Here is a 26,870-nt window from a genome sequence, read left to right on the forward strand (position 1 = left end):
TACTTTGTGATCCTCCTCTCCTCCTTCCAATTTTTTGGAATCCTAACCACCCCGATTGTCCGATTTAGTCTGCTGACTCACACCCCCTTTTTTTTTTTCCCTTTTCCTAATAATTTATGTATTTATTTATTTTATTTATTTATAATTTAAATGTGTTTTTTTTTCATTTATTTTTATATACTATGTATATTGATTTGTTATTATTGTTTGTTTTAGATATTGTGATTTTATATGGATTTATCTGATAAAAATATACTCTTGGATCCTAAAGAAGCTCTGTTGAGCGAAATGCGTAGATCCACAAGATGTACTTTAAACAGATATTGTATTATTTATATGATTTGATGTATATTGTTTGTTATCAATAAACATGTATTATCCTTTTTTATCCATTTTTGGTCTTTGGTATTAAACCCCACATCCAGTGTTTGGTAGACTTACTCCCTCCTTGTCTCATTCCTTTCCTTTCCCTCCCTCCATTCTTATTAGTCGCCTACCAACCTGGTTACATAACTATTTCATATTTTACCTTACTGAATAAACCAGTGGAAAATGTCCCGGAACACACATGGACCTTAATATACTTCATGTTCATCCCCATGAGTAAGTTCTGGGGGCGGAGTAAAACATGTTGGGGGTGTGGCCTGGTGGGAGCTCAGGCTGAGGTTGTCTCTCTCATACCACCATAGGACTCCATGGATGTGCGGCACCAGCGATCTTTCCTCTCTTCCTTATTATACTTCATGTTCTTGGCGGCCAAAACTGCTATTGGGACCTCCTGGAAAAGCCCAGATATAGACATCGCCCTAACAAAGTGTAAGCTCACATGGATAATGCTAAATGTAAGAATGGTTTGTGTCTTCCGAGACAACCAACCCCTCTTCCACATAATATGGTCTCCTTGGCTCACCTATCTGCAGGTTCCACACACAGGGTGCTGACTCCAGGAACGGCTGGCGGTAAATCCTCGGACAGACTTACTTCCTTTTGTCTCTCTTTCTCATTCCCATTAAAATCAATGAATGCTTTCACCCTGCTGGTGGGGCAGTGAAAAAAATCCTGCAAGCAGCATCTTTGGAGCATGTTTGGAGTGCTAAGGAAAAGCGCCTCAAAAACGCCCCTCTCTATTGAAATGAATGGGAAGCGCCTCAAAATGCTTTTTGAAGTAGTTTTTGAGTCACGTGTCCTTAAAAAAAAGTGCACTGCACCTAAAATGTGCTGCAAAAGCGCTGTGTATGTAAACGATCGCCTAGTTCAAAATAGAGATAAAAGGCAAAACATGTGTATACTGTATGTGTGTGCATATACAGCATATAGATATACATTTGTATACAGTATCTGAAAAAAGTAAGTACACCCCTCACATTTCTGTAAATATTTTATTCTATCTTTTCATGTGACAACACTGAAGAAATGACACTTTGCTACAATGTAAAGTAGTGAGTGTACAGCTTGTATAACAGTGTAAATTTGCTGTCCCCTCAAAATATCGTAGAGTATGCTAAAGACAACAACATCATCAGTAGTAACCAGCACGGGTTTACAAATGGGCGTTCTTGTCAAACCAATCTCTTAGCATTCTACGAGGAAGTGAGCTGTGAGCTAGATAGGGGGAGACCAGTGGATGTGGTGTACTTGGATTTCGCTAAGGCGTTTGATATAGTTCCCCACAAGCGCTTAATTTATAAAATAAGGTCTGCAGGTATCGACAGCAGGGTTTGCTCTTGGATACGGAATTGGCTAAAAGGCCGTGTCCAAAGGGTAGTAATAAACAGCGCATACTCAGACTGGTCTGAGGTAGTAAGCGGGGTGCCCCAGGGCTCAGTCCTGGGACCAACCTTGTTCAATTTATTCATAAACAGCATTGAGGAAGGGATCAGTAGTTCGTTATCAGTTTTTGCAGATGACACAAAATTGGCCAGGGCAATAACTGCACAGCATGAAGCAGATATCCTACAGAATGACCTGGACAAAATTACGGAGTGGGCAACGACATGGCAAATGAGGTTTAATGTGGAGAAGTGTAAGGTTTTGCACTTGGGGACCAAAAACATAAAAACACAATACACGTTAGGAGGGGAACCCTTGGGGGAATCAAAAATGGAGAAAGATCTGGGAGTCTTAGTTGATGATAGATTAGGCAACAGCATGCAATGCCAAGCGGCAGCTTCCAAAGCCAACAGAATATTAGCATGCATAAAGAAAGGGATGTATTCCAGAGATAAGACTATAATCCTTCCACTTTATAAAACTCTGGTCCGACCGCATCTGGAGTATTCTGCCCAGTTCTGGTCGCCAGTCCTCAGGAGGGATGTGTTGGAGCTGGAGAAAGTCCAGAGAAGGGCAACTAAACTGATTAGGGGGTTGGAGGACCTTACCTATGAAGAGCGGCTGCAATCGCTCGATTTATTTTCCCTGGAGAAAAGACGTCTGAGAGGGGACATGATAGCAATTTATAAATATCTTAATGGGGATCTCAGCTTAGAAGAAAAGCTGTTCATTCGAAGGAATTGCATGAGGACTCGAGGACATACAATGCGATTAGAGGAGAAGCGTTTTAACCTCAGGCAACGTGGGGGGTTCTTTACTGTTAGGGCTACAAGATTGTGGAATTGTCTACCACAAGAGGTGGTTTCTGCGGGTAGTATGGTGACTTTCAAAAGACTCTTATGCCCCATACACACGTGCAGATTATCTGCAGACTTTTGTCTGCAGACTTACCAAAACCATATAATATGAGGTCAAACCTAAACACTTTCAATTTGTATGCAATCCGGCAGGCCCTTGCACTACATAGAAAAGGTAAGTCTGCAGACAAAAGTCTGCAGATAATCTGCATGTGTGTATGGGGCATTAGACTTACATCTCAAGGATCAGGAGATTGAGGGCTATGTTAGATGATTACAGTCACACACACCTACACAGGTTGAACTGGATGGACTATTGTCTTTATTCAACCTCACCTACTATGTAACTATGTAACTATGTAAAATAACTCACCACACAGCCATTAATGTCTAAGCCGCTGACAACAAAAGTGAGTACACCCCTAAGTGACAATGTCCAAATTAGGCCCAGGGTGTCAATATTTTGTGTGGCCACCATTATTTTGCAGCACTGCCTTAACCCTCTTGGGCATGGAGTTCACCAGACGTTCACAGGTTGCCACTGGAGTCCTCTTCCACTCCTCCATGATGACATCACAGAGCTGGTGGATGGTAAAGACCTTGCACTCCTCCACCTTCCATTTGAAGATGCCCCACAGATGCTTAATAGGGTTTAGGTCTGGAGACATGCTTGCCCAGTCCATCACCTTTACCCTCAGCTTCTTTAGCAAGGCAGTGGTCGTCTTGGAGGTGTGTTTGGGGTCGTTATCATATATGAATACTACTAGCCTATGGACCAGTCTCTGAAGGGAGGGGATCATGCTCTGCTTCAGTATGTCACAGTACATGTTGGCATTCATGGTTCCCTCAATGAACTGTAGCTCCCCAGTGACGGCAGCACTCATGCAGCCCCAGTACATGACACTCTCACATCATGCTTGACTGTAGGAAGACACACTTGGCTTTGTAATCCTCACCTAGTTGCAGCCACACATGCTTGACACCATCTGAACCAAATAAGTTTATCTTGGACTCATCAGACCACAGGGCATGGTTCTAGTAATCCATGTCCTTAGTCTGCTTGTCTTCAGCAAACTGTTTGCGGGCTTTCTTGTGCATCATCTTTAGAAGAGGTTTCCTTCTGGGATGACAGCCATGCAGACCAATTTGATGCAGTGTGCGGCGTATGGTCTGAGCATTGACAGGTTGACCCCCCACCCCTTCAACCTCTGCAGCAATGCTGGCAGCACTCATACGTCTATTTCCCAAAGACAACCTCTGCATATGACGCTGAGCACGTGCACTCAACTTCTTTGGTCGATCATGGCGAGACCTGTTCTGAGGGGAACCTGTCCTGTTAAACCACTGTATGGTCTTGGCCATCGTGCTGCAGCTCAGTTTCAATGTCTTGGCAATCTTTTTATTGCCTAGGCCATCTTTTTGAAGAGCAACAATTCTTTTTTTTCAGATCCTCAGAGAGTTCTTTGCCATGTGGTGCCATGTTGAACTTCCAGCGACCAGTATGAGAGAGTGAGAGCGATAACACCAAATTTAACACACCTGCCCCCCATTCACACCTGAAACCTTATAACACTAATGAATCACATGACGCCGGGGAGGGAAAATTGCTAATTGGGCCTAATTTGGACATTAAGACTTAAGATCTTTTTGGACATTTGGACTTAAGGGTGTACTCACTTTTGTTGCCAGTGATTTAGGCATTAATAATGGCTGTGTGTTGAGTTATTTTGAGGGGACAGCAAATTTACACTGTTATACAAGCTGTACACTCACTACTTTACATTGTAGCAAAGTGTCATTTCTTCAGTATTGTCACATGAAAAGATAGAATAACATACTTACAAAAATGTGAGGGGAGTACTAACTTTTGTGAGATACTGTATATTTTATCTTGTACTTGGATCATCAGGACAGATACCTATATATACACAACACATTTTGGTCCGATTTTTTGCCCCAGGTCGGGTTAATTTGTTTGGGGTTGGAAGGAAGGCCGTGTGCTAGTAAGCCACGTTTGTATTTATTATGATGTACATAAATACAGATTATGTTCTAGGTTTATGAAACACGAATATCGAGTCGGTTAATGTTAAGAGAAAACTGTCTGTACATCTTCATAGTCCTGAAGAAGCCTTGTATGAAACACGTTGACCAGTGAACAGACGAAGATAGAGGAATATGATCTGAAGCAAACACAGTAACGTCCCTCCATCCCTAATGGTTAATGCAAACAGAAAACAGAGGTCGTGGGACTTTATATGAGGCCAGTCACCAACTAAGATATACAAAAATAGAATCTGAACGTAGTCATTTATTATACATACAGTAATTGATACAAATGTTGACATCAGTAACAAATATTATGCAGACATGTATACAAAAAAAGCTGACACAATAAAATCCATATAGTAAGGAGATTGTTATAATAGTAAGATATATTCAGTAATAAAGTACATGGCCGTCACTAAATGTTACATCTAAGTGAAGAGAGGAAATATCTATACCTACACGAAGCTTATGATATATACCAACTTATCCTTATATATGTATGATGTACATGAGTGAAATTAGTAGGAGACATTGATCTCCTGTGTACGAGCTGAGCTCAGTTTGGGGCCAGTTTCCTCATTTTATTGAGATCTGGTTTTAGATAAATCAATAAATGTTATTTTAGGATAAATCCATGTAGTTGTTATCTGTCTCATGCTGTGCCCTTAAAGCCCACACCTATGACAGTGGTTCCTTGTGAACATCTGTAGTTTCCATTTCTCTGAAAAGATAGGTTGTTGGGACTCTCATGTTAGCTCTGGTTTTTCTTCTCCTATCCAAGTTCTCCGAATAAAACATGAAAACACATCCCCTAGACTGGCCATTGGAGACAACGAGCGGAAGAGTGTGTGCACCTGGCTGTGTGAAAATACCCTGTATCTGGCTGTGGAGTAATCAGTGGGAGGCCCAGGCAAACCAATATCCAAGCGGCTCCTGCGGGGGTACCGCTACGCAGAAAGCAAACCTTGCTTCAACAAACCGTTCTCTCCTCAGGACAGAAAAGAAGACAAAGGTAGGCAACTGCACCAAACTTTGAGAAGATGCTGCAATGCACATCGATCCCCCAGAGAGCAGAGTCCTCTCCATAGGTTTTCCTTTTGGTTACTCCCTAGCAGCCCGCATGGCGTCTGCTCCCTTCTGCTGACCTCAAGCCAAACATACTCACGTGTCCCAGACCTCTTCCACAGGGCAATCAATGTATCCGCAGGGCAACCCGGATCCCAGAGGCAGGAACACAACTGGGTTGGGCACGCTTAGGAGAAAATTGTGTGTGTGTTTATATTACTTTTTGACATTTTTTTAGTGAATAGGTACAGGTACTATGTTCCTGATACTCATTCACATGGGGGGGGGAGGGCAGGTTCTGGGGGCCCCCTTGGTAAAAGGGGCTTTCAGATTATGACAAACTCCCTGCCTGCAGACCCCCACAAACACAGGCCATGGTTGTGGGGAAGAGGACCTTTTCCCCATCAATATGGGGACAAGGTGTTTTGGGGTGGGGTGCGGGGACAGAGCTTTCCCAAAGCACCCACCCCCCCATGTTGAGGACAAGTGGCCTTGTATGGTTAAGGAGTGGGGGGGGGCTCACTCGCCCCTCCCACTTTCCTGACCTGCCAGGCTGCATGACGGGATAAAGGGTCTGGTATGGATTTTAGGGGAGAACCCACGCTGTTTTTTTTAACTTTGACCCCCGAAGGACCTGGTATGGACTTGGGGGGAGCACGCCGTTTTTTTCTATTGCTGGGCAATGCCGGCCTTCTTTTCTTTCCATTCATCTGTCAGTGGGGAAGCCTGCTGACAGCTGATGAGTCATGTTTGGTAAGGATGCGGGCGGGCGGCTTCCCGGCTTGCTGCTAAACAACCAGCTATTTCTTCACACAGAATTTGCATTGGTCGATCGTTTTTTGAGTGATCCGAATTCGAATCGTTCTGAAAAGTTGGAATTCGTTAGAAAATGAATAAACTAAACAAATTTTAACAGATTTCAACTAAATTGAATACAATTTCATTTGAAGATTTGGATACATCCGAATCTAGGAATAACCAAAAATTTGTCGGAATTTGTATTTGCACTGAAACGAATTTCACGTGTCTAACACTTAATGGCCACCCGCTAACAGCTGGGCTCCCAGCCAATGCAAATGGCCGCCGATGGCAGGGCCCACTCTCCAGGCATGGATCCTCTACATATGTGTGCCATAACACCACCCCGCTGATAGCTGGGGACTCAATGACAACTCGGGACATCCTGGAAGACTTCTGGATACCAAAGGAAGCTCCTAACATCCCGCACAGCTGCCCAGCACCAGACCCACCCACCAATACTTCCAATAGGTAGGAAAACTTCATACAAAAATGGTCCTATAAGTGAGGAGGACAAAAAAGGAACTCAGCCAATGGCTTATCCTAAACATTTATGGGGGTGGGGTCTTATGGGGGGAGGAACGAGGGCAGGGCTACCCAAACGTATGCTGACATGGACATCTGTCAGGAAAGCACATTATGGCTACTAGATGGAACTGACCATTACAGGAAATCCCAATTCACCATGACTGGGGGAATGCGGGTCACATTTCATCAACACATTTATAACAACCAGATCTGTAAATGTTTCTGAAATCTTCCCGCACAAAATGTACTCAGCCAATGAAAGGTAAGGACTCCATTTTTGTTTTTCTCCTGCTATCAATGGCCAACACGGGACAACACTTCATCCATGTCTTTGGTGATCTCTGATCTCATGAAGTGTTTCTTACATGATGGAGATCAGCCATGGAATATATCTGAGGTGTATATCAGGGTGTGCTTCTTCCCCACATGTCCACCAACATTCATATAGAAGACATTTCCCGCACTCAAGGCACTAATACACCTCCAGGGTTGTGTGGGACCACTGATGTACAGGAAGACAGGACTTCAGTGAGGAACAATTCCCTCACTCAGGACAGGAGTACGGTTTCTCCCCCGTGTGCAATCTCTGATGTGTGGAAAGACTGGACTTCTGTGCAGAACATTTCCCACACTCAGGACAGGAATACGGCTTCCCACCTGTGTGCAATCTCTGATGTGTGGAAAGAGTGAACTTGCATGAAAAACATTTCCCACACTCAGGACAGGAATACGGTTTCTCACCAGTGTGCGATCTCCGATGTTTTAAAAGATGAGACTTCTGTGTAAAACATTTCCCGCACTCAGGACAGGAATACGGCTTCTCACCCGTGTGAGATCTCTGATGCTTGGAAAGAGTGGACTTCTCTGAAAAACATTTCCCGCACTCAGGACAGGAATACGGCTTTTCACCAGTGTGCAACCTCTGATGTTTGGAAAGAGCGGATGTCTGTGTAAAACATTTCCCACACTCAGGACAGGAATACGGCCTCTCACCAGTGTGCGATCTCTGATGTGTGGAAAGATGGGAGTTGTCCGAAAAACATTTCCCGCACTCAGGACAGGAATACGGCTTCTCACCAGTGTGCGATCTCTGATGTGTGGAAAGAGCAGACTTGAATGAAAAACATTTCCCACACTGAGGACAGGAATACAGCTTCTCACTGGTGTGAGATCTTTTATGCACATTAAGATTGCCTTTCAAATTGAATCTCTTCCCGCACTCAGAACAGGAGAACCTCTTATCTGTTGTCAGGACGGCACCGTCCCTCACAGTCTGAGGTTCCTCAGGATAGGAGGAATACGATGGTCCGGCACTGTCCCTCACAGTCTGAGGTTCCTCAGGATAAGAGGAATACGATGGTCCCGCACTGTCCCTCACAGTCTGAGGTTCCTCAGGATAAGAGGAATACGATGGTTCGGCACCGTCCCTCACAGTCTGAGGTTCCTCAGAATAAGAGGAATACGATGGTCCGGCACCATCCCTCACAGTCTGAGGTTCCTCAGGATAAGAGGAATACGATGGTCTGGCACTGTCCCTCACAGTCTGAGGTTCCTCAGGATAAGAGGAATACGATGGTCCATCTACACTGTGTGGTACCGGATGGACATTTGAGGTCGCCGGGTTTTCTCCTGGACTATACTGTGTGATGTCCTCATCTTCTTCTTTACAGTCTGGAGACAAAGTGAGACAATTCTCTGAGGTTTTCCTCATCTCCCGTCCATCTACTAAAATAGAAATACAAAGATTATTACTAGACATGAGCAGATTGGTTCCCCTAAACCAGGACCCGCCCACATCAGACAGCTTTGTCTGAGGATCTTACAATTCCCCCCTCAAGGTAACTAGTAAATGGGTCCTCTGATCTCCTACCAGTTCATTTCTTTATTCATGGACCTTAGTCAGAGAGTGAGGAAACAACGAGAACTGTCTTTTATAGGAGTGACAGTGATGAGGGGATTATAGGACGAGTGTCCCCACCCCCTCCATCACTCATTGCCATCTTCCCAACACAAGACGTCCCGCACTTCCTTATTTAGTCCATGATTTAGTCATGAATAACAGTGGGGCTGAGCCCCACCAGTGGTCAGAGAGTGAGGATGGGGGGAGAACAACCAAGATGAAGACTGGACTGATCCTGAAGACCATATATATCTCTGGGGAAGTCCAATCAGGATACAACACATCAGATGGGAGTGGTTTGAGGACATCATCACGTTAGGCGGAGTGCCCTCAAGTCACACTGAGACTGATGCTTGGGGAATCTGCAATGATTGTGTGTATTCAATGCTGGATTGCTTTTTTAACCTTGTGAGTGCTTTCCTTATCCATGTAATAAATATAACAGTGAGAACTATGGAGTCTCTTTATCTCTAGTAGCAGGAGCTGGCTACCTAAAGAGGAGGCTCCGCCTACATGTACCTGAAGGTGTGTGATTTCATGCTGGGCGTGTCCTCTTGGTATGGAGCAATGGGGTCCATCTGAAGAGGTGAGAGTTCACCTGGAATTGCAGAGTGGCGCACTGTCAGCTTATTCTCCGTGACACGAGAAGGGTGTATTTGGGGCTCATTCATGTTTACTGTGGATTGTAAAACTGTTTGCGACTGTTCACCAGTGTGCGTGTCTTTTCATGTCTTTTCTTCAAGGTTTTGTGTGTTTGTGTGTAACAGTGTGTGCATTGTATAGATAGAATATACACGGCTCAAAAAAAAAAATGAAAGGAACTCAGTGACTTGGGTGTGAGACTATACAGACATATCCCTCCACCCGGCACAGCCAGCAAATAACAGAGCAAGTAACCCCGGGAGAATTGTTCTGTCAGAGATCTTGCTAGACCTGGGCATGGGGCAGAAGACCCAAGGTTCATAGCCCAGGGGTCTAGGCTGAGCAACGTCTATGGTGAACATCAACATTTTACTGCCAGCTGAACCGCAGAAACTCCATAAATCCAGTCTAGAGACATAAATTGTGTCTGCAGCACAGAGAAGGAAGATTATCCGAGAGAAATACAGGAATACAGGATGGGGAACACAGCTCAGGAAAGTGACCAGGGGATTACAGGCTGATATCACCCAGTCCCCGCCCTACCCTGGACCAAACAGTGAGCAGTATGGGTTGAGGAATGGATTTAGTGTTAAAAGGCCTACCTGTGCTGATCTGTGTAGGAGTGTCCTCCTCTATAAATGTCCCCGTTATTCCATCCTCCTCCATAGACTGCTAATCATCTCTCACATACGTCTCTTCTTCTTCTGCTTTAACCTCAAATTCTATATCGATTGGATCTCCACTCTAAACCAAGAAAATAAGAGAGAATATCATCTGGAAGATATAAGCTTACATAAAAAACACACACATCCCCTCCACAAGTCCATGTTCTAGATACTCCATCCCACCAACCTTGTAACATTGAGGGATGGTGTGACCTTCCTGTGTGGAATCCTGGGAATACAGAGGACGGGGACATCTCTCTGGTGGGTTTCTGTAGCTGGATGACTCCACCATGGTGTCCTGGTACAGATCTTTGTGTACTTCCTCTATGACCCCATCCTCATCATCCTCCTCTTTTATTTCGTCTTTAACCTCAACTTTAGAATCTCTCAGGTTTCCACTCTGAATATATAATAAAAATGACATCAATGGTAACAATGCAGATAATGTACAGATCCTAATAATACTATCAGTGATTGTTCCTCATCTACCTGATGATGTTGAGGGATGGTGTGACCTTCCTGTGTGGAATCCCGGGAATACAGAGGACGGGGACATCTCTCTGGTGGGTTCCCATTACTGGAACCATCTGTAGGAAACACACACACTGTCGGGGACCATAAACCAGGCGAAGACAGAAAGTACAGTTAAAAAAAAAAAAAATATCACACCTTTAAGTAAATAGAAAAAATAACAGTTCAGGAATGTAGTCAAAAACAGAAGCTGGGATTTGGATGCCAGAACAGGTAATCAGAGGAGTCGGGATCAAGAAACCAGAAGTCAGCATAGTCAGGAGAAAAAATTAGGAATAGGAAGAGAAGTCAGCCAGGGCAAGTAACACACAGAAACACACTGGAGATCATAGACCAAGCAAGGGCAAGGAGGAAATGGGCTCAGCTGCTTCAAAAGCAAAAAACGGGCTGGCTGTAGGCTGGACTAATGAGGCAGGAAATGGTAACCAGGTGAGTCATTGTGGTAACAAGAGCCTGGTAGTTACCCAACAGCTAAGCAGCTTCTAAACACTGAAAGTAAAGAGCAGCTCGCTAACTATCAGGAGCCCAGCCCTGACAGTACCCTCTTCCCCAACAATCCCTCCCCCTTGGGGGAGCACCAGACTTGAGGGGAAAACATATATGGAAAGCCTGGAGCAGGGCAGGAGCATTTATGTCCGAGGATGAGACCCGAGAGCGTTCCCCTGGACCGTAACCCCTCTGTGAACTGGATATCCTATGTGTCCACTAAACCTACGGGAGTTAATGATAGATTGTATTGCATACTCCACGTAGTTGTCAACCTTAATCGGGCGAAAGCGTGGTACTGAGGTGGTATAGCAATAACACGTAAGGAAACATGGAATACGTTGTAAATACATACGTTGGAAGGAAGATCTAATGCATAGACCACCGTGTTAACCTTATAGAGTATGCGGAAAGGCCCAATATACCGAGGTGCCAGTTTAAGTGAGGGAACACAGAATCAGAGGTAATGGGAAGACAGCCAGACCCTCTCCCCCACTTGGTAGGAGGGTGAAGGTAGGCATCGGCGGTTAGCATGGTTTGTACCTCTCTCTGGAGTGTTGCAAGGATTCTTGGACCTGCACCCAAGTGGAACAGAGTTCCTGAAGATGTTGTTATAACGCAGAAATGCCTTGCGGAACAGATGTATCAGGCAACATGGATGGCTGGAACTCATAGTTCACAATAAACTGAGATAATCAGGAGGCAGCATTGATGGTGCTATTGTGAGCAAACTCCACCCAAAGTAACAGGTCCCACCAGTGTTATGATGGTCAGAAATATAGCAATGAAAGAACTGCAAGAACTGCTCCCAGGCTTGGTCGGCCCATTCTGCGGTCTCATTGGACTGTGGGTGATATGCAGAAAAGGAAAGCTGAATGCGCACAAAAGGCTCACCAAAACTTGCACGACACCATCGGGCTACCCCTGTCCGAGATGATAACTTTAGGTAACCCATGTAACTGAAAGATCTCTCCAGTGAAAATGAATGCCAGTTCCTTGAACACAGGCAACTTCTTTAGCGGAATGCAATGTGACATTTTGAAAAACGGTCAACCACCATAAGAATAACTGTGTTGCTATGGGAGTTGCGTAAATCCATAATAAAATCAATAGACAAGTGGATCCAAAGCCTCTCTTCACTGCGTATGGGGTGAAAGAGGCCCACTGGAAGGTGTTGTGGTGTTTTATTCTGAGCACACACAGGACAAGCGGCTACAAAGCTGGTTTCATGAGCACGGAGACTAGGCCACCAGCATTGTTGAGACATAGGCCATATGTTTTAACAATATGTCCATACGCCGTTGATTTTTTCCTGGGTGACCAGCTGTCTTAGGTGAATGGTAGGTCTGGAGGAAAATGGAGCGGAGATTCTCGGGGACAAAGCAGCGGTCATGAGGTTTTCCAGGAGGAGAATGGATCTGAGAGGGCATCATTCTCTCACCCAAAGGTGAAGTGAGACTAGAAAAAAGTTACCAAAATGCAGTCCGAAGGTATCACAGGAGTGGGAACAGACTCCATTTTGGAAGAGGAGGAAAACTGCAGCAATAAGGCATCTGCTCTTATATTCTTTGTATCAGGTATGAATGAGACTATGTAATTGAAGCTTGACAGAAAAAGTTCCCACTGAGCCCTTCCAGGAGATAAACGTGTCGCCTCAGACAAGAATGAAAGATTCTTATGGTCAGTCAAAATGAGGACCAACACCTCCCTTCTTTAAGAGTTAAAATTATGGCTAATAATTCTCTATCCCCAGTTTCCGAATTTCATTCTGCTAGAGACAATTTTTTAGAAAAGTAGCCACAAGGATGGATAGAACTCTCAGGGGTAGGAGGTTGAGACAGGAAAACGCCTAATCCAGTCTCAGATGCATCAACTTCAAGAATGAAGGGTAACATGGGATCGGGATGTTCCAGCACTGGAACTGCAGCAAAAGTGGCCTTGAAGGATTCAAAGGCTTTAAGGGATTCCGGGGACCAATTCTGTGGGTTGCCCTCTTTTCTGGTCATACAGTATCAATGAAGGGGTTTGACCAGAAAAGAGAAGTTACTCATAAATTTCTGATAATAATTGGCAAAGCCAAGAAAATGTTGTAGAGGATGTAGACCTATGGGCCGAAGCCACTTTAGTACTGCAGATGGCTTCTCTGGGTCCATCGAAAACCTGGCAGCACAAATGACATAACCGAAAAATGTAACCTGCTCATGGAACTCGCTTTATTCCAACTTGCAATAGAGGTTGCTTTCTCTCTACCTCCTACCTGTGGTGGTTCTCTAGGGACTTAAAATATATGAGAATATCATTTGGGTAAACCACCACACATTACGGCAGCATATCTCAGAGGACATTGTTAATAAAGTCCTGGAAAACTGCAGGAGTGTTGCAGAGACCAAAAGGGCATTACGAGGTATTCGTAGTGTCCGGTCCTAGTATTAAATTTCCATTCGTGGCCCTCATTATTCCTCACAAGAATGTATGCCCCTCACAAATCGAGCTTAGTGAAGACCGTTGTTCCCTTGAGGCAGTTAAATAATTCCGTTACCAATGGGATCGGATAAGTATTTTTAACAGTAATGTAAATGAGACCCCTATAATCGATACAGAGACTCAGTTCACCACTCTTTTTTTTTCCCACAAATAAAAAGTCGGCACTGGAAGGAGAAGAGGATTTGAGGATGAACCCCTGGGATAGTTAAATCGTAGCATCCATTGCCTTCTCCTCAGAGACAGACAGAGGGTAAACCCGGCCACGAGGAGGAATGGCACTGGGGTTGAAGGACAACTGTGCACTCAAAAGGCCGATGTGCCAAAATACCGGCCTGACCTTTGTCAAAGACATCACAGAATTCATGGTACTCTTCTGGCAATAAAGAGATTGAAGACGTGCACATGATCTTAATCACTTTCTAAAAAGATGTATTAGTGCATTGTGGGGACCATGACAAAACCTCAGCATTATGGCAATTAAAAGAGGGATTGGGACTCTGTAACCAAGGATAACCAATGACAACTGGGTAATGAGGTAAGGAAATCACTAGGAATTTGAATTATCTCATGGTGAAGAGCCCCTACAGCCATGGTCAACGGAGTGGTTTCATGAGTCACATGGGCAGGCTGTAGAGGTCTCCAATCAAAAGCCTCAATGGTAAGTGGGGAGGCACGAGGCTGCAGTGGTATTGAGTGCTTCAAAAGAAAGTGCAGTTAAAATCACACCTTTAATTAAATAGCAAAAATAACAGTTCAGGAACGTAGTGAAAAACAGAAGCCGGGGTTTGGATGCCAGAACAGGTAATCAGAGGAGCAAGGATCAGGAAACCATAAGTCAGCGTAGTCAGGCAAAACAAATCAGGAACAGGTATCGGAAGTCAGCCACGGCAAGTCATACACAGGAACACACTGGAGAGCATAGACCATGCAAGGGCAAGGAGGAAATGAGCTAAGCTACTTAAATAGCAAAATGGGGCTGGCTGTAGGCTGGACTAATGAGGCAGATAATGGTAACCAGGTGAGTCACTGTGGTAATGAGTGGCTGGTAATCAACCGACAGCTAAGCAACTTCTGAGCTCTGAAAGAAAAGAGCTGCTTGTTAACCACTTGCCGACCGGTCACGTGGACCGTACTGCGGCAAAGTGGCTTGATTCCGTCCAGCGGCGTAGACCTACATCGCTGGACTCCTCCCCCTGTAGGCGGCGCTCGCGCGCCGCCGGAGGCGCGCTCCCGCTGTTTTCAGTCACAGCAGGAGTCGGGCCAGGGGAGGAGCGGCGGCGATCGTCTGGGAATCGAGTTTGGAGATCCGCCCGCTTGTGTAAACAGAGCGGGCGGATCTCCTAAGTGACAAGGAGTGACAGATTGCAGTGTCCAGCATAGCTGAACATGCGATCTGTCCTTGTGTCACTCAGTCACCTCCCCCCACACACGTCAGTAAGCACCAGGCATACATTAACCCCTCCCTCTCCAATAAAATTAACCCCTTCCCTGCCAGTGTCATTTTTACAGTAACAGTGCATATTTATAGCACTGATTACTATAGAAATGTCACTGGTACCCCCAAAAGTGTCAAAAATGTCAGTCAAGGGTCCGATCTGTCCGCCGCAATGTCGCAGTCCCGCAAAAAAAAAAAAAAAAAAAAAAAAAAAATCGCATATCGCCGCCATTACGCGTTAAAAAAAAAAAAACACCAAAAATGACAGAAATCTTTCCCTTAGTTAGTAAACGCAATAACTTTTGCGCAAACTAACCACAATATGCTTATTGTGATTTTTTTTACCAAACATAGGTAGCAGAAAACTAATTGGCCAAAAATTTTAAAAAATTTTTGATTTTTACATTTTTTGGGGGGAATTTCATATAAAAAAAATGTGAAAAATATTGTTATTTTTTCAAAATAAAAGCTCTTTTTTTGTTTATAGCGCAAAAAGTAAAAATCGCACAGGTGATCAAATACCACCAAAAGAAAGCTCTGTTTGTGGGAAAAAAAGGACGTAAATTTTGTTTGGGTACAGCGTCGCACGACCGCGCAATTGTCAGTTAAATTCGCACAGCGCCGAATCGCAAAAAGTGGCCTGGACGTAAGACAGCAAAATCCTCCGGTGGTAAAGATGTTAAGAAGCAGGAGCACAGCCCTGACACACACTGACTGAATACATTATTTCTATGTTTTTTATCAGATGATGGGGGATCTAGGTGGACCCTCCGTACTGCTCTCTCCTTTACAATAAAGTCTCCTCTTACCCGGTGATGTGAGGGGCGGCTGATTCTCCATCATGACGTCCTTGTAGAGATCCTTGTGTCCTTCTAAATACTCCCACTCCTCCATGGAGAAATAGACAGTGACATCCTGACACCTTATAGGAACCTGACACACACAATGATACAGTCACCATCCAGACACATCCCTTGTCTGTTACTGGATAATGTCCCAGAATTCCCAGCACCGCTCACCTCTCCTGTCAGCAGCTCCATCATCTTCTTGGTGACTTCTAGAATCTTCTGCATGTTGTGTCTCTCAGGTTTTAGGGAGTCACATGGAGGCACTGTGATGGTCATATGATCACCTGACTTCACAAGAGGAAATCTCTGTATTGGAGAACCCATAGGAATATCATGTTAGAATCCCAGAATCCTCCTCACCTCTCCGGTCAGGTCTGTGTTTTATTAATAGAGATAAGAGTGATGTCATGTGACCTCCCAGAATCCTCCTCACCTCTCCGGTCAGCAGGTAGATGATCTCCAGGGTGAGGTTTAGTATCTTCTCAGTCATGTGACTCCGGTCCTCCTTCATCCTCATTCGTTCTGTCACTCGATCTATACAGGTTTCTGTCTAGACAGGTAAGGATAAAAATATATATGTTAGAGGAGGAATGTTCTGACCCTGAAGAGGTTAATCTAGGTTTCCACACTATATATGTGTGATCATCATCTGCTGGAGATAAAAGACATCACAGTGACTATGGAGGAAGAGGACGGACATGACTGGGGACGGGGGGATTACTGGGTGTAAATAGAAAATAAGATCTTATTACCTCCTCTGCTGCCTCTTCCAGCAACGTCTCCTCTCTACTTCCTCCTTACTCACCTCTCACCCGTAACTTCCTATTAATACCTGACATCACTTCCTGTCTTCTATAGAGACTTCCTGTCTGGGTAGAGGTGAGATCACCATCTTGTGGAGCTCAGAGGAACTGCAGCCCACAGAAACGTCTCGTAGTGTGAACACGGCCTTGTGCTGTGTGTGTATGTACTTTATATCTTTATAGATGGGTCATCTCCACTCCCACCAAGGAGGGGGGGGGGGGAGTATATTACTGCCTAATACCATCACACGCTCATCCCCCCCTTTCCTGGCCAGGCAGGCTGCATGCTCGGAATAACAGTTTGGTGTTTATTTCCTGGTTGACTTTACACATCCTCCAATGACAACTCATATGGCTAAGCTCATGAAGACCACAACAAGCAAATAGGTGGCTCATTATCAGGGCTTGTTTTCTCAGAGAATAGGTGCAGGAATTCCCCCTTTCTCTGCCTCTACCCACCTGTGAGCATCATTCCTTGGTTTCACCCCCTACCCACCTCCAAGCACCATTCCTTGGTTCCACCCCCTACCTACCTCCAAGCACCATTCCTTGGTTCAACCCCCCTACCCACCTCCGAGCACCATTCCTTGGTTCCACCTCCGAGCACCATTCCTTGGTTCCACCCTCTACCCACCTCAGAGCAACATTCCTTGTTTCCACTCTCTACCCACCTCCCAGTACCATTCCTTGTTTCCACCCTCTACCCACCTCTGAGCACCATTTCTTGGTTCCACCTCCTACCTACCTTCGAGCACCATTCCTTGGTTCCACCTCCGGGCACCATTCCTTGGTTCCACCCTCTACCCACCTCCCAGTACCATTTCTTGGTTCCACCCTCTAACCACCTCCCAGTACCATTCCTTGAATCCCCACCCTACCTACCTCCGAGCACCATTCCTTGGTTCAACCCCCCTACCCACCTCCGAGCACAATTCCTTAGTTCCACCTCCGAGCCCCATTCCTTGTTTCCACCCTCTACCCACCTCCGAGCACCATTGCTTGGTTCCACTCTCTACCCACCTCCCAGTACCATTCCTTGTTTCCACCCTCTACTAGGGATAGCCTTGCGGTTCGCCCAGAGGTCAGTTCGCGGCAAAATTTTCTTGTTCGCAGCCCCCAAATTTTGCAAACACATGGCGTTGTTCGCGGCGGCCATATTAGTTTACATTGGGGAGAAATTTGACCCATAACACAACCGTCAGGTGAAACGGGACAGCCAATTGAAACATTTCAGCACATGGACATGCCCCCTACCTTATAAATAGATCAGAGCTGGCGGCCATTTCACATTCTGCTTTTTGTCAGCGTAGGGAGAGGTTGGCAAGTACATCCGGAACAGATTGCCAGTGACACAAATAGCTCTATTAAGATCCACAAAAGTCCTTTTCAGAGCTGATATTTGGTATAGGTGTACAGTCTCTTTTCAGTGTAGGGAGAGGTTTGCTGTGTGCACCAGGGACAGATCGTCAGTGACACAAATCGCTCTGTTAAGGTCCACAAAAGTCATTTTAAGGGCTGCTATTTGGTTTAGGTGTGCAGTGCACTATATAGGGGTGGATTTGTATTGTGCACTGTGCAGCATTGTGACTGGTGTGGTGAGCGTTGCTTCAGCAATACTACAAACAGTGACAAAAGCACTTTTAATGTATTATAACTAGTGTGATAGACCAGTGGCCCCCCAATACCACATATTGAAGTGAGGTGTTATTGAACAGTATACTTTTCTAAGAGTGTATTGTAGTCCTGCAGAAATGTGGCCTCTTTTGCTGTGTTAACTGTGCTACACACAGTGACAACAGTTACTGGCCAATTATTTGTAGAACTGGTGTGATAAACCTGTGGCCCCCCAATACCACAGATTGAAGTGGGGTGTTATCTGAGTATACTTTCATAAGTGTATTTGTGTTCTGCAACAATATTGCCTCTTTTGCTGTGTTACACAGTGCCAAACTCCCTGGCCAATTTTTTGAACAACTGGTGTGATAAACCAGTGGCCCCCCAATACCACATATTGAAGTGGGGTGTTATTGAACAGTATACTTTTCTAAGAGTGTATTTTAGTCCTGCGAAAATTTGGCCTCTTTTGCTGTGTTAACTGTGCTACACACAGTGACAACAGTTACTGGCCAATTATTTGTAGAACTGGTGTGATAAACCTGTGGCCCTCCAATACCACAGATTGAAGAAGGGTGTTATATACCTTTTTCCAGATATACTGTGATTCTCTAGAGACTTTTGTCACAGGGTAATTAAAAAAATTACAGGCAGAGGAAGAGGCAGGTCCTTACTAGGGATGCACCGATCCGATATTCGGATCAGAAATCGGCCCGATCCGGGCAAAATAACTGGATTGGAGATCGGTAAAATTTAGCCGTCCCACGGGCCAATCCGGGGCGTCGCAGCACCTACGTCATTAATCAGCCTCACGTGTGTGTGTGTCAGGTATGGAGCGCGCCAAAGAGTCGGCAGTGTGGAGATATTACACGCTCGCCACGCCAACGAGTTCCACAGCTGTTTGCAATGTCTGCAAAGTGAATGTTTCGAGGGGAGGTGGTATAACAGCAAAGTTCAATGCTACAAATTTAATCAGGCACATCCAGAAACACCACGCTAAGGAGCACGCTGAATTCCTGCAGCTCAACAAAACCAAAGCAGCAATACAGCCCAGCAGCAACAAACTTTGCAGGTTGCATTTCAACGACGTGAAAAGTTTCCGATGGAAAGTATGAAAGCATCAGCAATAACACAGAAAGTTTTGGAATTCATTGTTTTAGATGGTCAACCAATGTCAGTTGTTGAAAATGAGGGCTTCTGTCACCTACAGGAACACTTGGAGCCGAGGTACTCTCTTCCATCACGCAAGTATTTTTCTGAGACCGCAGTGCCAGAACTGTACAAAAAAGTTTGCCAACATGTTTCAAAAGAGATTAAAGATATAAAGGCTATGAGCTTTACTACAGATATATGGAGCTCTAATGTGTGTCCAATGTCGCTTTTAATTTTAACAGTCCACTGGTTGGACACAAGCTGTACACCGCACGGTGCAATGCTTCAAGCTAAAAAAAATGTATGGTTCACACACCAGCGATACCATTTCAGCTACAATTAAGGCTATACTTGACCAGTGGCACATTCCTTTGAATAAAGTGCATGTCATACTTCGAGACAATGCAAGCAACATGAAAAAGGCCATAGACGAGGGGCGTGGCTTGGACATGGCGGCGTGAGGACACTTTTACATGGTGCTCCCGCTCCTCGTCCTCCCTTCTCGGCAATTTTTAGCTTCTTTCAGCTGCTATGAGCGTCCGCAAAACGTAAGAAGACCAAGCCTGCTCTTACGCCCTCTTCCAGGGCGGCATCAACAACCCCTATCCGTGCATTCTTCCCGGACTCTGGAAGCTCGACCCCGAAGGCCTTGACTCTGCATCCACGTGCAGGCCTGGAACTCGCGGCTGCCTCTTCACCTAACCAGAGCCCCTCTCTCCTGCCTGCCGCATCCCCGATGGCGTCCGCTGCATCTACACTTGCCTCTCAACCCTCGCCGGAGGTGCAAATTGGGGACACTAAGGAACTCTGGACTCTCCTCCGCGCGCTGCCTACCAGAGCTGATATGGAGGCCATCGTTGCCCAGGTGGCGGAACAACACAAGCGGGACTTTCAGCAGTCGGGCGGCGAGGTGGCCCAGTTGGATACCCGCTTGACGGCTGGGGAGGCGGCAGGTCAGCGATCTGCAGGCGAGGATGGCCACTTTGGAACGGACTCAGGCCTCCCAGGGTGACATCCTGGCTGCCCACCAGCTCCAGATGGAAGATATGGAGAACTGGAGCCACCGCAATAACCTGTGGCTCCGCGGCATCCCGGAGGCTACGGGGCATGAGGACTTAGTGGACACGGTACGGGCCATTCTCTCCCTTGTCATGCCGCAGGAACCCCAGACCTCTTTTGAGTTCGACAGTGTCCACCGGGCCCTGGGTGCCCGGCCGTCGGACCCTACCAGACCCAGGGATGTAATCTGCCGACTCCACCGATACGCCGTCAAAGAGCGGGTGCTGCGGGAGGCGTGGGCCAAAGGACCGGTGGAGTTCGATGGCACTTCGGTGCAGCTCTTTCCTGATGTAGCCCGTGGCACTCTGCAACGTCGGGCGATGTTGAAGCCCTTACTGGAGCGGCTGCGGCAACGGGAACCTCTCGTATCGATGGGGATTCCCCTTACAGCTTACAGTGAGGAAAGCAGGCTCGTCCTTTACCCTTCGGAGACATGCAGACTTACCAGCCTTGTTTGACTTTCTCAATATTCCTCCAGTGGACCTCCCGGACTGGATGGCGTGGATCCCGGATCGCGAACCCCGCCGGGGTCCTGGAAGAAACGACCATCCCCTGCCTAGGAGACAGCGAAGGCTCACTCAGCGCTCCCGTGGTTCTTCCCGTGGACCGGAGATTGCGGCCCCTGAGACCTGAATCCTTGGTTGCCGTGGTCTGTGTGTATAGCCCCGTCCCTGCTTTCCCTCCCCCCCCCTTGTCCTTTTCACCGTCCCGCTCCCTGCTGGCACTGACAGCTTGCTGAACTTGAACTGCCTAGTTTCTGCCTCCTGTGGTCTTCCCGCTGGCTCCGGACCCCCCGTGACTGCCCTTGTGTCCCCCCCCCCTCTTTTTCCCCGGACCTGCTATCCTGGAGACTGGCTGCCCTCCCCCCCTCCCGAGCTCTCACCGGCACTGCCATTCCCTGTTGCTCGTTCTGCCCATACCGGTATGCTCCCCCCTCGCTTCCCCCACTGCTATGGCAATGGAGGGGCGGCTCGGACTTGGCCGCTGCCGTACAACGCTTGGAGGACTGCTTGCGGTGGACGGCTTTTTGATGGACTCCGGATTGGTTGGGAGGAGGGGGTGAGACTGCTAGCTTGCTGTTATGTGCACTTGGGGGTCAGCTGCTTTGCATTCCTGGGGTATAGCATACGAGTTAGGGGGCGGGGAATGTTTGATACGCCCAGCTGGGGGCCACTGTACCTCGATTCCTCCCTTATGCCTCCCCCCTTTTTCTTGTCTGTAGATGGGGTGCTCTTTCCGGCTTTATCTTGTGCTCAGGGATCTCACTGTCTCATGCCTCCCTCCCTTGTCTTCCCCCCCTCCTTCCCCCCCTCCTCCTTCCCCCCCTCCCCTCCTCCCCCTCTCCTCCCTCCTCCTCCCCCTTTCCTCCCCCCTCCCCCTTCCCTCCCCCCTTTCGCCTACCTCTCTTTCACCCCCCCGCCCTCCAACCATCCCTCCACTCTGTCCTTCCTCCTCCTCCCTTTCCTCCTCCTCTCTCCTACCCCCTTCCCCCTCCCCGTGGGTCATCCTCCCTTGGATCAGAACTGTTTCACACTGTTTACTGGGCCCCAGAGGTCTGCGGCCCCGGGGACCACTGGGATCTTCCCGGAGAGGTGGCCCCTGGCGCCTGCAGACTGGGCCGTTTCTGGCGGCTTCTGTTTTCAATGCCATGCATATCATCTTCTATTGGTCGTTATTTTACAAATGTTTTTTCGATGTTAAATGAGATGTCGGACGCTCTTGTTTATTGGTCTGTGTTTTCTTTGTTCACTTATTTGATGGTTTCTCGTTCTTTTTTACTTTTTTTTTCCTCGATGCTGAGTTGGGAGTGGCGGGGGGTAGTCACCGCCTTCCTCCTCTGCTGGTGACCTTCCCCGTACCCCCTGTAGGGTTTATTCGCCCGTGGTCCCCCACGCTCCACCCTAGCTAGGGGTGGTGGGTTTGGAACCACGGGTGACTCAAGACTGGTTCTTGTAGTGCCCACTGGCACTGTAGTTTTTTCTTTTTCTGCCTTCTTCCCTTCCTTTCTCTCTCCGTTTCTCCCCCCTTCGCTTTCAGCCTTCCTCTTTCCCCTTTCCCCCCCCCCCCGTTTTTTTTTTTTTTTTTAAGATGGCCACCCCTCGGGTCGATCCGATCCGTTTAGTCTCCCTTAATGTTAAGGGACTTAACTCCCCCGAAAAACGCTCCATCATTTTGACTGACCTTCACCGTCTTCGGGCCCATGTGGGCTTCTTGCAGGAGACCCATTTCAAAGCCGCCAAACTCCCGAAGTTGGGTAATCGGCGGTTCCCCACTGCCTACCATTGCTGCTCACCTGATTCCAGATCTAGAGGGGTTAGCATACTGATTAGTAGCCAAGCTCCGTGGACGTTCCTTGACTCGTGGAGTGACGACTCAGGCCGGGCTCTTTTTGTGAAGGGTCGCTTGGGCTCTGTCCCGGTCACCCTTGCCAATTTCTACCTACCTAACTCGGAACAGATATCTTGCCTTGACCCCCTTCTTGCACAGCTACATGACTTTATGGAGGGTCAGATTCTCCTTGGCAGAGATCTGAACTTTGCTATGGACCCGGTCCTGGATGTGTCGAGGGGCGCCTCCCACGTCTCTTATGCTGCTCTGAAACGCCTTAAGAAGCTTTCAAGCCTTCCATCTTGTGGATGTCTGGCGGGTCCTCCACCCGACAGCCCGAGATTACACCTTCTACTCTCCTCCCCATGACTCCTATACCCGTATCGACTATTTTTTGGTCCCGCAGGCCCTGCTGGATCGTGTCGTTTTGTCGTCCATTGGCTCTATCACGGTCTCTGACCACGCGCCTGTGGTTCTTGACCTGGATTTACGGACCCCAGAGACTCGGCAGTGGCAGTGGCGGCTGAATGACAGTCTCCTGCAGGACCCCAAGGTACTGGAGGAGCTTCAGGTGGAACTCAGACGGTTCTTTTCCACGAATGCTCTCCCGGAGAGTCCCCCTTTGAGGGTGTGGGAAGCTCATAAGAGCTATATGCGCGGGGTGTTGATCAAAATCGGGTCTCAACGCAAGCGAGACAGGACCCGTCAGATGCACAATCTTCTTACACGCATAGAGTCGTTGGAGGCCACCCATAAGCGCTCTCTGGCACGATCCGTCCTCCAGGAGCTGACTGACCTCCGTGAACAGTTACGCTCCCTGACCCTTTTCAGAGTGAAGGCCTCGTTGGCTAATTGCCGACGGGTCTTCTATGAACACGGGGACAAATGCGGCAAGATCTTAGCTCGTGCACTCCGACAGCAGAGAGCGCAGATGTTCATACCTGAGATCCTTTCCTCTTCTAATCAGAAGGTTCAGGCGACGGACCATATAGCGGAGGTCTTCCGCCGATACTATGCCTCTCTGTACAACCTGGCTTCTGACTCGTCTGAGACCGCTCGATCTGCGCTTCGTGCCAAGATTCATGACTACATACACACTTCGGGTCTCCCCAGCCTCCCGCTGGACGCCCTGGAGCGGTTAGAGGAGCCGCTTTATCCAGATGAGCTCTCGGGGGCTCTGGCGGCGTCTCAGAGGGGCAAAGCTCCGGGACCTGATGGCTTCACTCTGACGTATTATAAGTGTTTTGAACAGACTCTCTCCTCGCACTTCCTTGCCGCCTACAATGCGGCAGGCTTGGGAGCGGCGTTCCCGGTGGACTCGCTCCGCGCGCACATCACTGTAATAGCGAAGGAAGGCAAGGACCCCCTCCTCTGCCAGAGTTACAGACCCATCTCGCTCCTCAATGTGGACCTGAAGCTATTTACCAAAATCTTGGTGTCCCGTTTGGCCCCTCTGCTCCCACAATTGATCCACGATGACCAGGTGGGGTTTGTGCCTTCCAGAGAGGCCAGGGACAACACTACAAAGGCCCTGGACCTACTACATCTGTCGTGCGCGCGGAAGACTCCTATGCTGCTTCTCTCGACGGACGCCGAAAAGGCGTTCGACCGGGTGAATTGGGATTTCCTTATCAGCACCATGGAGCATATTGGACTGGGACAGCGCATGATGTCATGGATCCGGGCAAACTACTCCCGCCCATCTGCGTGTGTTAAGATCAATGGCCTGCTATCCAGCCCACTTGAGATCTCGAATGGGACGTGGGTCGGCCCGGAGGGGGTCTCTCCCTCTCACCATTCCGGCCATGTGAAGATGCCGGATGGGGGCGGGATCTCTCCGGGGGTCGGACTTCCCCTAGCAATTCTCTCTGACATTATGGGTAATGCGCTCTACTGGTATTCCCTGAAGTTGTCTGTTCTCTGTATATGATTTTGTATATGGACTGACACCATTGGTTTCCTTTTTTTTTTTGCCTATTCTGTATGCCTTGCTATTTCCTCTTCCTAATAAACATTGAATTTCTAAAAAAAAAAAAAAGAAAGAAAAAGGCCATAGACAAAATGGGGGTACGGAGCTTAGGCTGCTTTGCTCACAGCTTGCAGCTTGTAGTCAATGAGGGGCTATTGTCACAACGGAGTGTGAGCGATGCCATTGCAATCAGTAGACAAATTGTGGGGCATTTTAAACATTCTCAACTTGCGTATTCAAGGCTGCAAGATATCCAGCTCCAGATACAAATGCAACCTAAACGCCTGCAACAAGACGTCAAAACAAGGTGGAATTCTACGTACTTGATGATACAGAGTCTTCTGGAACAGAAACGAGTCCTCTGTGCTTACATTGCTGACCATGATGACCTGCCCAGTACACCGACCACTAACCAGTGGGCTTTGCTAGAAAAAACTAGCATTGTTTTAGCACCATTTGAAGAGCTAACAAGGAAAGTAAGCTCATCAACTGCCAACACCGCTGATGTCATTCCAGCTGTCACCGTCCTCAAACACATCCTTGCTAAAGAAGGCAATGCGGATACTGGCATCAAAACAATGAAAACAACCCTGCTTCAAGCTGTCAACAAACACTTTGACACTGTGGAAGATGAACCCCTATATGCACTTGCCACCCTGCACGACCCGAGATATAAAGACAGGTAAGTGAAGATTGTGTAACCTAACTAATTTCATTAGCCCATCAAGTGTTAGAATTTTTCTATGTCCAAATTCACAGTCAGCACTGCAGCATGGCATCTCATCAAATACAGCAGAAGACAGTGTTCTTGTGGAGAGGAGAATAAAATATATCTATCATATAAGAAATTTGAATGACAATGATAATGAAGAATTGGGAGGGTTCCCCTGGGGTGGGATTTTTTAGGCACAAAGATTTATAGAAATATTAGGTATAGTTATAATATTTTATTATTTTATTTTATATATTATTTAATAAAATATTATAACTATACTTAATATTTCTATAAATCTTTGTGCCTAAAAAATCCCACCCCAGGGGAACCCTCCCAATTCTTGTATTACCAAGGGATGTGGCACACTTTAAGAACTCTGGTCAAGAGCACACCGATTTTGACAATGATAATGAATGACAATGACATAAATAATTCATTTATTTAGGTCTATATATTAATATTATATAGACCCAATAAATGAACCAATGTCATTGTCATTCATCATTATCTGATTCTTCTGACTATTATAGATTTTTACTCTCCACGACCACAATAACACGTCTGCTAGTGCTACTGTATTTGATGAGATGCCGTGCCATGGTGCTGCAAATTTAACCGCTTGCCGACCGCCGCACGAACATATACTGCGGCGGTCAGCCCCTCACAGGCAGAGTGACGTATCGGTACGTGACTAGCCTGGGAGGGTCTGGGGAGCGAGCGCGCACCGCCGCCGGCGCGCTCCCGCTCCCACGCGGTCACGGACCCCCCGCGCGTGTGACCGGCGGACCCGATGTCCGCTGGTCACTCGGCGATCGGCGGGGGAGAGGGAGAAAGGCAGGCAGCTTGTGTAAACAAGCTGCCTGTCAGTTCCCCCTGTGTAGAAACACTTATCATACGGTTCTACTATGTAGAACCGTTGATCAGTGTAACTACACCTCAAGCCACAGCCAATCACAGTTAGAATCACGCCCCTAGGGACACACACAGCCCCTCCCTCTCAAATAAAGTTAACCCCTTCACTGCCAGTGTATTTTTACAGTAACTGTGCATATATATAGCACTGATTACTGTAGAAATGTCACTGGTAACCCCAAAAGTGTCAAAAATGTCAGTCAAGGGTCCAATCTGTCCGCCGCAATGTCGCAGTACCGCAAAAAAGTCGCAGATCGCCG

General features: G+C 47.1%; 5 protein-coding genes and 1 pseudogene across 6 annotated transcripts in view; 2 read left to right on the forward strand and 4 right to left on the reverse strand.

Moving 5' to 3' along the window:
- The window catches only part of LOC309549946 (uncharacterized protein), a gene marked incomplete at both ends in the record, with an annotated part of 44,516 nt that extends 34,878 nt beyond the window's left edge, over positions 1-9,638 (reverse strand). The window contains 2 exons of the mRNA XM_082250427.1: positions 7,631-8,239; positions 9,487-9,638. Coding sequence (XP_082106553.1) covers positions 7,631-8,239; positions 9,487-9,638 — 761 coding nt within the window. The remainder of the gene's footprint in view (positions 1-7,630; positions 8,240-9,486) is intronic.
- The window catches only part of LOC309550783 (uncharacterized protein), a 492,521-nt gene that overhangs the window by 347,805 nt on the left and 117,846 nt on the right, over positions 1-26,870 (forward strand). The window lies entirely within an intron of this gene.
- LOC309549950 (uncharacterized protein) overlaps positions 1-26,870 on the reverse strand; it is a 162,522-nt gene that overhangs the window by 85,903 nt on the left and 49,749 nt on the right. The gene's annotated exons all lie outside the window — the stretch shown is intronic.
- The window catches only part of LOC309550278 (uncharacterized protein), a gene marked incomplete at its 5' end in the record, with an annotated part of 397,814 nt that overhangs the window by 58,810 nt on the left and 312,134 nt on the right, over positions 1-26,870 (reverse strand). The gene's annotated exons all lie outside the window — the stretch shown is intronic.
- LOC309549945 overlaps positions 1-26,870 on the forward strand; it is a 215,401-nt pseudogene that overhangs the window by 38,029 nt on the left and 150,502 nt on the right. The window lies entirely within an intron of this gene.
- On the reverse strand, positions 9,979-16,599 carry LOC309549947 (gastrula zinc finger protein XlCGF66.1-like; the record flags this gene model as incomplete). The annotated part of the gene is made up of 5 exons (XM_082250428.1): positions 16,492-16,599; positions 16,230-16,364; positions 16,020-16,143; positions 10,764-10,861; positions 9,979-10,017 (listed from the first exon to the last, which is right to left on the reverse strand). Exons 1-5 carry the CDS (start codon positions 16,573-16,575, stop codon positions 9,979-9,981), a joined length of 480 nt encoding a protein of 159 aa, XP_082106554.1. The 5' UTR covers positions 16,576-16,599.

This window comes from Pelophylax lessonae (genome assembly GCF_965119305.1).
Source record: "Pelophylax lessonae genome assembly, chromosome: 3".
Lineage (NCBI taxonomy): Eukaryota > Metazoa > Chordata > Amphibia > Anura > Ranidae > Pelophylax > Pelophylax lessonae.